Source organism: Myotis nattereri (assembly GCF_964212035.1).
Source record: "Myotis nattereri genome assembly, chromosome: 8".
Taxonomy (NCBI): Eukaryota; Metazoa; Chordata; class Mammalia; order Chiroptera; family Vespertilionidae; genus Myotis; species Myotis nattereri.
This window is the reverse complement of record NC_138083.1, coordinates 41,662,416-41,675,617: the sequence shown is the minus strand read 5'-3', so window position 1 is coordinate 41,675,617 and position 13,202 is coordinate 41,662,416. Positions and strand designations below refer to the sequence as shown.

The window sequence follows — 13,202 nt, the reverse complement described above, 5'->3', positions numbered from 1 at the left end:
GCTTCCTTGGGCCTCAGGTCAACATCTCTTTGCTGTGTAAGAGTGTTTAGTAATTAGTACCTTGCCCAAAGTCAGAAGAAATGCTCTTCCATTCCTTGGCTTCCCCACCAAATAGGTTAGTCCTGGCATTCACATTCATGGATAACTGGAGGCTCAGGCACAAGGAGGCTGAGGCAGCCTCTCCCTTTGCACATTCTGGCTGGTAGCCCCATGGTCAGGTGCCTGATATCAAAGTCACAGACAGATGGCACAGTGGTCACAGTCAGCACTGCTAGGCACATGATACTACTAAGCACAAGTACTTTTACAAAGGTTAAATACATTTAAAACACAGAAGCAAAGGAAGAGGAACCATAGATGCTTAATTATCAGATATGAAAAAGATTTTCTGGGTGTGGGAGGCATTCTTGATATCACATTTTAAATCTGTCTCCCTTGGAACTACATGTCTGTGCATGACATTCAGAACAACCATGAAAACTTAAGGGACTAGCATTAAGCAGGTTGCTAAATGTTCGTGGGGCTTTCTTACCTCTGCAACTGAATTGGTCATTTGTACTGGTATCATGTGTTGGGGGTTTTATGGTGAAATTTATTCCAGTTGTTGAGGTTGGACTCTGCTGTGAATATCAGTAAAGAAGAAAGATTCTGTCAAAAGGATGCATTTAACCTAGAACCAATAAAGCAAGGGCAATGAAAAAGCCAGAGGTTTGTATCTGTAGCTGAATCATGAGGGGGGACCCAACTGATCCAGCTACAGGTCCTGCCTTCCCAGTTCACTGCTCTTGACCACACAGGAAGTTCTGGTTACTGGCACCTCTGCCTTTCATATCAGGACTTATGGGATTCACCAACTCTTTTGGTCATGACAGTGGTTATATAGGTTTAATATTTGGAACAGTCTTTAAAAACAGAAAGAGATTTTGTATAATGAGCTAGAGGCTGTTTTTCTCTATGCTGGAACTGTAGGTCAAGGGCATAACTAAAAATAACTGTAAAAACTGCCATATATTGAGTGCTTACTACAAGCTGAAAACTGGGATAAATGCTTTACCTACATATTGCATCTAATTTTTGCAATAGGAGGAAAGTAGGCTGTATATAAAATTCATAAATTATAAGAATGGTGGTTAACTACTGTGGAAGGGCTTAGGATTTTCTTCAGAGATTTTTAAAGAAAGGGGAAGAGTTATCTTTTTGCTTAGGAAGTCCTTCCTAGAAACAGGATATAAGCCTGGTCTCTAAGCCCTTCTAGTTCTGGGGCACAAGTCTATTTCTTCAACATTTTGAGTTCTTGTGAAAGTGAAAGATGAAATGATGTTGGGAGATGGAAAAGTTCTCCCACTCTAGATTAAGATGGAGCCAAGAGTGAAATGAGATTTTAAAAAACCCAACAAACACTTGGCTTTATGATGAGATTTAATTTAAATGTTCCACCATAGATCGCTTAACTCACCGGTTCTCAACCTGTGGGTCGCGACCCCTTTGGCGGTCGAATGACCCTTTCACAGGGGTCGCCTAAGACCATCCTGCATATCAGATATTTACATCATGATTCATAACAGTAGCAACATTACAGTTATGAAGTAGCAACGAAAATAATTTTATGGTTGGGTCACAACATGAGGAACTGTATTTAAAGGGCCAAAAGGTTGAGAACCACTGACTTAACTGGTTTTAGGGATTCTGGTTCTTTGCTTTTTTAACTTGTCTGGTTCAAAGTGTCTACATATTTGTATTTAGTGAATTTTAATGGGCACATTGGGATTAAAACTCTAGTCTCGAGTCAAAATCTGGCCTGTGCAGTATTGACATTAATATCACTTAGCTGTAACCTAGTGAACTAAGTGCTTAGGAAGAGCCAACTAAACATTTTGTCAGTCATCAATCTTGCAGTGATCCTGACAGAGCCCAGCATGAGAACTGTAGTAGCATCCTCTATAGAGTGACAGGGAACAAGCATGGTTTTGCTAGGCATAAAATTATACCATTGAATTTAGAAATTTAAAATTTGGAAATTTATAATTATTTCAAATATCAATCTGTTCTAGTGTTTTCCATTTTGAAATATCTATTCCTATTTCTCCCCATCTATTTGGATGATTGCCATCAATCAGTGTTGTAAGATGTCACAATTGGCAACATATTTGAACCTGTATGGTTTTTCTTTCATTAGTTAATATCTGGGTCTATGTAGGGTTCCCTGATTAGCTTTTTAAAAAAAATTGGAATAAGACAGCTCCCATTCAGAACCAGGCAGACCATAAGCATAAGGACTATGTCTTTCCATATTGTATTTAGTTTAATTTTAGGCATGATTATACTTTCCCAAAGGGGCGGGGGTAGTGAGCTGATCGATTACTGAACTACAGCAATTCTTTTCAACAGTATTTGTAACATTGCAAGAAATCTAAATGAGATTTCTGGAAAAGAACAAGCTACCCCACCCAAATGTATTATAAATATGCTTGACTGGCATTTGGAAAGAAGAAAAAAATTCTTATTAAAATTTAACATCAACTTGGCCAGACTTTGGGCTGAATTGGAAGAACAAAATGCTGCCCAGTGAAAAGCCACGGATGGAAGTGATGTGATTTCTACTTCTAAGGCTGAAATAATGAAAAAGAGAATGGCCCACTAATTTCTTCATGGCAAGTCTGCACATCTCAAATTACAAGAGTTATTTAGTACCAGATTTTGCCACTGCACAATGGCTTTTCATTTTGAAATACTAAATCTGTAGATATATAGATCTGATTTCAGTGGGAAGGGGGAATATCCAGTGTCTACAATTGTTTTGAAGAGAGAAAATGGTTCTAGAGCAGCGCTGGTGGACACAATGATAGTGAAGTTGATCTCACCTGAGCACTATTCAAATGGGGGCCTGGCCAAACTTGAAGCTTCTACTTTGCTCAAATCTGGCTGGTTCTCAAAGGCTCTGAATGGGCAACATGGTTACAACACTTTAAGGTATACGGGGTCCATGAAAACTTCTAAGCATTCTTCTTTCTCTATGTCCCAGACTCTTAAGTTGACTCTTTGCTTCTGTATTTTGAGAGTATTCCCAGCCCAGTGCTTGAATTGGGATTGTGAGAGGCACTAAACCCAGGCTGGAATGCCCTTGCAGATGTGGCAACAGAATGATTTGCCATAATAGCACTCATGACAAGTGGCCATGCCACCCAAGACATAGGCTTTCTCTGTAATAGTAAAAGATGCACTGCATTATATGACACTTGCCACGGATGGACCACTCTGCTGTAGAAAGAGTGTCTCGATAGTGAGAACTTCATAAGAGGCATTTCTTATCAAAGTAATCATAACGAGATCCATCATGATTTGCTCAGTTTGTCATGAAACATCAAAGTTACCCAGAGCCTTGAACACATCAAATACAGATGCAACATATGCAAGCAAAACTAATTCACTATGATTCCTAGCAAATTATTACACTCCATGGCAGTGGGGAAAAGGAGAGACATAGAGATAGAGGGAGAGAGGAAAACAGGGGGATAGAGATGGAGAGATGAGATATGCATAACAATTTTTTATGTTTCCATTTTGAAGAGTCCGATCCCACACAGGAAAAAATGAAATCCTGCCCAAGTTGACCAGAGGCCTCTCAGTATGAGCACTATATCTTGAGCAAAGCTGCAGAAACTCCAGCTCCAGTCCTCATAAAAATGGGAGGCAGTTTATTATTAAAATACAAATAGGAAAATACGTCAAACCATTTGTTAGCAGCATGGTTCCAAATGCAACATTCCATTTATCATTCAAGTTTTAATCATGTGGCTTCAATGCATCTGTCCTGCTAAGACCCATAAGAGAGCAGTGCAACAGAGGGAGAGGAGACATCTTTCCTTTTAAATGGCAGACAGTCCTTATAAGCAATTCTCTAGGGTTCTATTCTGATGACTATTCAATTTGATTTGGGGCACTTTTTAAACCACCATTTGGCACTTTCTGTTTGGAGTTCTTAGGCACAGTGTGACAGAGTCAGCTTGGTGAGCCCTTCCCCATGCATTCGGTACAGCAGCTGAAACTCAGCAGGCAGCTGGTGGGACTCCTGCCACTTGGTGGTAAATTTGGTTCCTTTTTTGTCATAGTAATGGTATGGAAGATCTTCCCTGGTGTTGGGGTCAAATCCAAAAGGCCAAAATCCATACAAGTGGATCTCTTCACATATTGCTGATGCAAGGGTGTACATAAGAATGCCTGTGCTCAGCCGTTTGGGCGACAAATGTTTGTTTTTCCAGTACCTGTGGAACAATAAGTATAGGTGGATTCAGTGGCCAGTGTTGAAAGTTTCGGTCAGAGGTCATTTGACTGGGTTGGGAGGTCAGTTTGTCCAAGCAACTTTGACAGTACTTGCTTTGAATCTATCTTTTAGACCACAAAACACCTCTGGGTAGGACTAGCTGCGTAATTTGTGAGACTAGGAGCAAAATGAAAATGTAGGTCCTCATTGTAAAATGTATTGAGAATTTCAAGAGTGCAGTAGCAGATTATTAAACCAGGTGCTGGGCCCTTCTAAAAACGGGCTTCTGTGTGAACCACAAGGCTGCACATGTTGGAAGCCCACCCTGCCTCTGGGTTGGCCTAGACCAGTGATGACGAACCTTTTGAGCTCAGCGTGTCAGCATTTTGAAAAACCCTAACTTAACTCTGGTGCCGTGTCACATATAGAAATTTTTTGATATTTGCAACCATAGTAAAACAAAGATTTATATTTTTTATATTTATTTTATATATTTAAATGCCATTTAACAAAGAAAAATCAACCAAAAAAATGAGTTCACGCGTGTCATAGGTTCTCCATCACTGGCCTAGACTCTAGGGCTCTGACTCAGTGGTGACACCACGGAGGCCCACCTGTGAGAGTGACGAGGCTTCTCATACACAAGGGGACCTTGGGAGTGGGATGGGGTTGTTTATTCTAAAGGGATCTCTTATGTCACTTCCTTTTCCAAACCTAGAGTTTAAATCTTTCTTTTTGGGTTTGGAAAGATTTTAATATTCTCTTATAAAAAATCATATTCCCTGCTCCTTTGTTTTCCAACTAGAGTTTCCCAAGTCCTTCTTTAGCATGTCAGGACCTAAAAAAAGTATTTATACACTTTCTGAACTTAAATAAAAGCTAAATTATGGTTCTTGTTACTTCCATGTTTAGATAGTATTCTGAAGCCTTTCTTCCTACAATGCCAAATATTTGAGACAGCTGTGGTGCTTGTGTGTGTGTGTATTTATATCATTGGCTGTGTAGCAGAATTAAATTGTTCATGAATCAGTTTCTATGGACTGTATTTCATTCAAGTTTTCATTGAATCAGTGTATCTGGTTCAAGCCTGAGTGGCTGTGGAACACTACGGCTAATTCTCTGGACCTTCTGAAAGGTGGGGCAGGGCAGACACAAAGGCCAGTTTCCTGAAGTTTCTGAGCTTATACAGTTCCTTCTTCACTACTTGAAGGCTTTAAAGATAATCCTTTACCATACCAGTTGAAATGTAAATGTTCAATCTTGGTTTTAATATTCTAACTTAATAGGAGTTAGAATGACTAGTGACAAATATTTTGGTGCTGCAGAATTTAAACAGAGCCAAGAGGAGCAAAATGATGAGGTCAAAAATCACAGGCGAGGCCAGCTTCTCATTCTGGTTCTGCCCCCTTTTTGGACAGTTACATTGGGTAAATAACTCGTGTTCTTTGTACCTTGGTTAATTCATCTTTAAACTTAGGACTTGGGCTGCATTACCTCTTGTGTGGGCTGCAAAACCATACAACCTGGGAAACTGGAACAGTCCTTGTAATTATTAACAATGTCCTCTTTCTCTCAAATAAAAGGTTCTAGTTTGGACTTTAAATGATGGTGTCACCCTACCTGTTAAATACATACCAGTTTATTAGATGATGATTCTTCCTTCTATGAGAGGTGAGCTAAACAGATCTTAAATTTGGAACACTTTAGGGGAGTACAGGACGGGAAAACCTACTGTGAGATAAAAGTCTTTGGAATTCCCTGTTTTCACCAGGCATCCCAGAACCCACTGTAACTTGTAGTAATATCTGGACAACATGTTAGTACATTTGGGCTACTTGCATATGGGTAAATCAGAGTTGAGTAAATTTCCTCAGATGATTTAAAGAAAAAAAACTACAATTAATACTGCTTTATAAAATGCCCCTGGATTAGTGGTTTCCAATTCTGACTGCATGTTAGAGTCATCTGGGGAGTTATTAAGACATACCAACTACCTGCCCCTATCCTCCTCCTCCACCAGACCAATTACAATAGAATCTCTTGAAGTAGAGCCTAGGCAACAGTATTTTAAAAAGTTATCCAAATGATTCCAATGTATAGCCAGAGTTAAGAGTCATCAGATTACATAAAAATATTGCATTTCTGGTCAATCTGTCTATCAAATTACAAGGGAACAAGGTGCCCATAAAATACTATTCACATATTTTCTCATTCAAATCCAAAATTTCAAAGGCAGGTTATGCAATTTATGGTTTATCTATGTGTTCATCTATTTTGGACATCTATAAAACATCCAAATATCAAATAAAGAAGTATTTTAAGTCAATTGCATCTTTAAAAAAATATTTAACTTGTCTAATTTTGCAGTTGGCATTATTAGGCCATAGCTACCCATTTAAAGAAAATTCTTGATCTGTGATGATTCATGACTGCTTGGGGGGCTTACCACTAAGGCAGAGGACAGAGAATAGAGACAGTGGGATGATGAACCACCGGTCCCCCCATTTGGCACTTCGTGACCAACTAGGGGTAGGAGATTGAACTTCTTACCTAGACTGGTTCATTCATTCATTACAAAACACAGGAGTTTGCCCTAAACTACTAAGCTAACCACAGCAATGAACTAATCCAGTAGTTCCCACCCCCAAGAGATTACAATACTGATGTGCCATCTGGTGGGGTATGAGTTAAAGGCAATAAAATATACACACCTGTTGACATGTTGCATTATATTCCCAGGCCAAGCCAATTGGACTTTTAACTGACCTCTGTGTTCAACAAAAAAGTCAACTAATGTCCTGGTAACAGTTGCTGAAGTGTGGAAGAAAAATGCAGGGATCCAAAGAATGGCCCCATCGAGCTTTTTTAAACTGAGGAAAAAGTTGTTACGGTCCTGAATGGTCAAAAGATTGTTGTAATATTTTTCCAGGATGCTGGGGTTGAAGGTGGTAAGGTTGGTTTTCCTTCCAACATCTCTTTGGAAAGCCTCCGTAGGGGCGAAATTGCAACGGAAAACAAAATCTGACTTATCTATTTCTTGTCCACACCGGCTCCCTGTCAGGATCCCACTATTTCCAACCACAGCACAGACATTATAATGCTTATTCACAATGGGTGACACATCTGGAAGCAGTGATCGGAAGTTATTGCTAATAGAGAAAACATATTTATGGTTGGAATAATCATAGTGCATCAGTTGTCCGATCCGAACACTATTCTTGGTCAAAGAAAAATTTTTTATTACATCGACATGCTGAAGAATTTCTTGCCTAAAATAAAAAGAAATTCATTAAATACATCCCATTCAAAATTGATTTTCCATCTTATGTCTTATGCTGCCATTTCATTCAGACAAGAATCATAGGCACATTGAATCCAAGAAAGATTATACATTCATAATAATTGTGGTCTTTGAGGGGAGACTGTTTCAGAACCTATAGACATGTTAATCTCTCAGTCAATTTGTGAATGTAATCCTTCAGGGCTTGTAAGTGTTGTAACTTAACAGTTTTAGCTGCTATTCTTTGGTTTTCTGCTCTACATGAAGAGTATATTTGATTAAGGGGAAGGCACAGGTTAAACTATGTCCGAAAGACGGGGAGAGAATTGACACAGGCCCCAAGGAGCTCACATTAATGCACACACATTGGTGACTTAGAGTTTGTACTGCGGACTACTTGTTTGCTGTTGGACTGGTAACAGTTGCTGAAGTGTGGAAGAAAAATGCAGGGAATATCAAATATCACTAGTGTACAAATAAGAGCCAACTGGATATGAGTCAGTATAGTATTATCTATTATTAAAATATGAAAATGGTGATGGAAGTGGGTGTAGTTGAATATTTAATGGAAATGAGATGATAATCTCATTAAGGTCCTTTGAATAATAAAACAGGAATATTTTTCTACTTGATTATATAGAAACACAATTTAGTTGGCGATACCTAATCCTCAGAAGAAGAGGCTATTGCAAATCCTGGAAAAGTGTGTATATTCTAAGAATTCAGAGAATAAACAAGGTGAGGGTGATATTTAGTACTAATTTCAGGTTGCTTTCATGTTGAGCTTTTAGTAAAAGTAAGCATCTCTTAAAGTCCCAGCTATTTAAAATATTTAAGAGAGCTGAGTAACTTGCTATAAGATTCTCCAATTCTAAGAAATCACATTGAATTTTCTTTGTCTTTTGCATTAAAAAAATAGCAAGATTGAAACTAAATGCTTTGCATATCATTACCTAGAATTTTTTTTTAATTACTTAGTCAAAGTACAGAGCAACATAAACTGAAAGTTTAATACAAACCTTCCAAAGTTATCAATACTGCTCTTTACAAGTTGTTACAAAGGTAAAAGTAAGTTTAAAATGATTCTGGGAAAATTAATTAAGAATTACCTAATGCATGGATTGAAAGGAGGGAAGATTTGAGAAAGAAATATTGTTCTGGCTGGTCATTTGGGTCACTTGGCCTAGTGTGTGAAGAATATTTTTATTGAATTAAAAATACATTTTGGGAAAAGGAATAACGTGTCCTACCCATTAATATTTTCTAGATTTTCTATAAAATTAATATTGTATTAAAAAACCCAGTGGTTAAAAAAAGGCGCTTCCTGGGTTTTAGAATTAATCAATTATTGTCATAGGCTAATTTTTAATTAAAGTGTTTTAAAAGTTTTCATTATGATCACATGATTATGTCAAAAAAAGTATGTCAGCTTTTTAAGTTAATAACATTTTCACAACACCATGGATATCTATTAAATTTGCTTTAAATCTGTCATTAAATTAAAGAGTGAGGCAATAATTAGAAATGTTCTGACCAAAACACAATCCCCTAAATAGACTGGTAAAATAAGAATTTAAAATAAGTGCTCCCACCCCTAATGAATACACTAGATGGCCCACATTTAGCAGCATAATAATCCCACCAAGAAGGGAGGAGTAATGATTTATCTGGGGGTTGCTAAAAGTAGACCAGAGTCACTGAGGAGAATAAATACATTTGAATAAATCTAATCCTTCCTCCCCACCTCAAAAACAAAAACAACCCAAAACCAAAACCTCAACTGCTAACCCTATAGCACATCAACTCCTTCATCTATAAAGGAGGCTGCTACAAGACAACACATAAGAATGCTATTGGGTAGCTTTTATTAAAATATTTTAATATATTAAAAACTGTCAAAGTTTAATGAAAACAAGTAGACAAAACCATTCTTATATATATTGGGGCCAAGATTTTCATAGTAATCTGACAGGGATGAATTATATTATTTTCTGGTTGTTTCACTGAGACAATACTATTTTATTTAAACTTTTTTTTTCCAGTGGGGGAATGAAAACGCATTTACAATTAACTTAAAAAAATAGATGGCTTTGGCAGCCATGCATGTTAACTATAAATCATGGTGCTCAACTAAGCCCAAATTATGGAGGATATTGGAAATGCCTTTTTTTCTCCCACTCAAATTGGCCTTCCTGATGTTTTCTTTTTATGAGAGGGCACTGCATACATAAAAAAGGGTTTCCAAACAGTCTTTGTACACTTAGGCCAAGAAGGCAATGCAAATACATCACATCTCAGCGTGGGGGACAGAATTTTTTTGTTTGATTATTTTGTTTTGTTTTCTTTTTTGAGCTCCAGAATTCAAAAATATCTTTGGACCTTTTCCCCCTAGCCTACCTTTGATGTAAAAACGCTGTCCGATTAAATGTCCACTTAGAAGGTTTGTCTTGAAGATCGTGGGCCAGAGAATTCGTAATGGGCACAAATGACGGATTTAGAAACTTCAGCGCAAATTGTGACCTGGAGAGGAGTACGAGGACAGATAGACACGCTGGCCTCAGCTGGGGAAGCCAAGGGAGCCATTAACGCCCCGCCGGCTGTGGGGGAGGGGGGGCTGGCGCACACACGGGCTCCATCCACCACAGGGCCCCCTCCCCTTTGGTTCACTCTCTGCTCCCCACACACACCCGGGAGGAAGAAAAAGAGCTAGGGAAATCCGTTTCCATTGTCCATCCCTCTGGGTCCGGGAGCGACCATAAAATGGCCGTCTGGCGGAGAGGAGAGCAGGGGCGGGCGCGGCGCAAGGCTGGAGCCTGATGTGCGGCGAGGACCAGGAGTCAGCACCGCGGACAGCGCCGCGCCACGCTGGTGGCTGCCCTGGCGAATTGATTTTTAGGGAAAGGGCCGAGGACTCGGGAGACCTGGGGAAGGCTGGGGGCGGCTGCTGCCTTAACCTCTTCCTTCCCGAGTGTAGGTCTGACTTCACTCCCAGTCTCTGACTGGGGACCCCAGAAGCTACCGGCCCGGCTGGGCTTCTCTAGGGTTTGCACTTCTGGCCCTGCTTGGACCACAGAGTGGCAGCTTGTATTTGCCACCCACCCAACAGGAGGCCTTGCTGTGAGAACTCCTAGGGGGTCAAAGGTAGGGACAGGGGGGTCCCCATGAGTTGTGTCAAGCTGCGCCTGGAGCCTGCCCCTGCCCAGTCCAGCCTAGCTCCAGGCTGTGGCTTAGACCTGGGGCAAGGGTAGGAGGCCCTTAGGAGGGCGGGGGAAATTGCAGAAATCCCGGGAAAGGCGGGGGTGGGGGTGGGGGTGGGGCGCCAGGGGGAAGGGTGGCAGCCTGGGTTAAAGGATCAAGGTAAAATTCCCCAGGGGCTTGGTAAAAGCAGACTCTCACAACATTTGATGGTATATGGGGGGCGAGGGATGGGAGTGGAGGAGGTTACAAGGGGAGTGCGGCGCCTGCGCCATTAAATCGCCTCGGGACTGCCCAGAGCCCGGCCTCGGAGTCTGTGGACAGGGCCCAGGGAAGGCACTCACCTCACCCACGTCCATCTCCCGGTTCACCTCCCCCTGCCCCCAAACACACAGTGCTTCTCTCTCGACCATCATTCTCCTTAAACCCTACCCTCATTTTGAAAATGGGGAAGGGGTGCCAAAGAAGAATATGAGACATGCAATCACATAGATAGTTTAGAGGCTTTGGGTTAAAAAACAAAAGGGAGGAGGCAGAATCGAAGAGAGGAGTGGAAGGACCACGCAGTTTATCTTGCCCAAAGTAGCTCAGAGAACCCCAAACACCCACCTCATTGCCCTCCCCCTCCCCCCATACCAGATGCCCGAGGGCGCTCGGAGGCCCTCACTCACCGGAATCCCGCGTGGAGCATGTACATTCGGGGCGCCCCCGGGCTGGCGTACTTGGAAGTGGTGAAGATGTTCTCCTTTTTCAGGGATACGTAGCTGATGAGCGATAAAATCAGCAGGGCAACACTGAGCATGACCAGCCCCAGCACACTGGCGACCCGGGCCATTTTGCAATTTCTCATCCCGGGCTGGGCTGGGCTGGGATCAGGAACAGCGGGGAAATCGGTCCATTGAGCAGCCAGCAGCTCGCTGGCGTGTCAGGCGTGTGTGTTCTCGCGCGTGTCAGCGTGTGTGGCGGGGCTAGGGGGAGGGGACCGGGTCGGGGAGCCACAGAGGCAGGAGGAGGTGTGGGGGTGGGCCGGGGCCCCAGAGAGAAATGGGACCCTCAAGGCTGGGTGAGCGGGCGGGGAAGCTGAGCAGGAAGATGGAAGGTCTGCGCTGCGGCGCCGATAGGGAGGACAGGGAGTGCGCAGCGCTGTGCATCTGGGGCTGCAGGCTCAAGCTCCCCCGCGCGTTTCCAGCGAGGCTGCCATCTCCTCCGCCGCCTGCAAGATAAATGTGATTGGAATAATGTTACAGTTCGATCTAAGCACAGGATTTAATTAATGAACTCTAATCTCCCAAATAACCCGGGGAGGGGCAGGAGAGGGAGAAGAGTAGGGGAGGTGGTGAAGGGAGGCAATTGAGGCTGGAAGGCTGCAGCCCACGTCAACAACCTCCTGCTGAGGGGTGCACGTGAAGAGGTGGCTGTAGAAAGAGGCCCTAACTTAGTTAATGGACCATTCATTACTTTATAAATATATCAGAGAACAGGGATACAAATAACTGGATTTGCTATTCTGGAGGATACACACCAGCTGGGTGCTTCTGAGATGCAGGGAGAGTAGTTTTAGAAAGGCAGACATTTAAAAACTTCTCTCTTCACCACGGAGGCACTGCCCTAGACCCCACTGGGTAGCACTCTCCCCAGCTCCCCAGCAAGGAAATCCTAACCAGCCGGCCCAACCTGCCTTGTGAGTAAAACCTCCTCGGGCCCTAGCTGGTTTGGCTCAGTGGGTAGAGCATCAGCCTGTGGACCGAAGGATCCCGGGTTCAATTCTGGTCAAGGGCACATGCCTGAGTTGTGGGCTCGATCCCCAATGGGGAGTATGCAGAAGGAAGCCAATCAATTATTCTCTCTCATCCTTGATGTTTCTATCTCTCTCTCCCTCCCCCTTCCTCTCTGAAATCAATAAAAATATATTTACCTCCTTGGAATTTTCCAGAATCTCTCATCTGCCTTCCATGCTCACTACATACTTTGCTCCTCTGCAAAAGATGTGCAGGGCCTAGTGAGGTTCTGGCTCCCCCTCCCCTGTCCACAGCCTGCAGTCCCAGCACACAGAAGGTGGCCAACAGGGCGGGCTCTGTGTTCACCAGCCTGGAGCATTCTCCCTGATTTAACTCTGCATTCCCCACATTTCTGACTCATCCCTGTGGCCAGACCTTGGGAATGGGCCACCTCACAGTCCTGAGAAGCCAAGAAGCTGAAGGCATTATACACCTTGTCCGTTATAAATGCATAGACCCCTCTTTTGAAGGAGCCCATGAACCAGGCTGCCTCTGAAGGTGGAAAGGAAGCCTAATACTTCAGTTTGTTTTAGCATATTCATATGTTGCCTGTTTTAATAACCATTGGACACAAAAATTAATCCATTTTCAGTCAGGCTGTTGTGTGCTCAGAGGCAGGCCACATGTGTCTTTTTAAAAAATATATACATTTTTATTGATTTCGGAGAGGAAGGGAGAAAGAGAAAGA

At 42.2% G+C, this 13,202-nt stretch overlaps 1 protein-coding gene across 1 annotated transcript; it reads right to left on the bottom strand.

Moving 5' to 3' along the window:
* Positions 1 to 3,563: 3,563 nt before the first annotated feature.
* ST8SIA3 (ST8 alpha-N-acetyl-neuraminide alpha-2,8-sialyltransferase 3) lies at positions 3,564 to 12,759 on the bottom strand. The gene is made up of 5 exons (XM_081096585.1): positions 12,652 to 12,759; positions 11,408 to 11,949; positions 9,939 to 10,061; positions 6,973 to 7,530; positions 3,564 to 4,262 (listed from the first exon to the last, which is right to left on the bottom strand). Exons 2-5 carry the CDS (start codon positions 11,584 to 11,586, stop codon positions 3,980 to 3,982), a joined length of 1,143 nt encoding a protein of 380 aa, XP_080952711.1. The 5' UTR covers positions 11,587 to 11,949; positions 12,652 to 12,759; the 3' UTR covers positions 3,564 to 3,979.
* Positions 12,760 to 13,202: the final 443 nt, after the last annotated feature.

What these genes read in the sequence shown, in the direction of transcription:
- ST8SIA3 (XM_081096585.1), bottom strand. Translation starts at nt 11,586, where the DNA reads ATGAGAAATTGCAAAATGGCCCGGGTCGCCAGTGTGCTGGGGCTGGTC. An exon ending in ACAGCGTTTTTACATCAAAG is followed by an intron (nt 7,531 to 9,938) that starts GTAGGCTAGGGG and finishes TTTTTATTTTAG; the next exon opens with GCAAGAAATTCTTCAGCATG. An exon ending in ATAATGCAACATGTCAACAG is followed by an intron (nt 4,263 to 6,972) that starts GTGTGTATATTT and finishes ATTGTTCCACAG; the next exon opens with GTACTGGAAAAACAAACATT.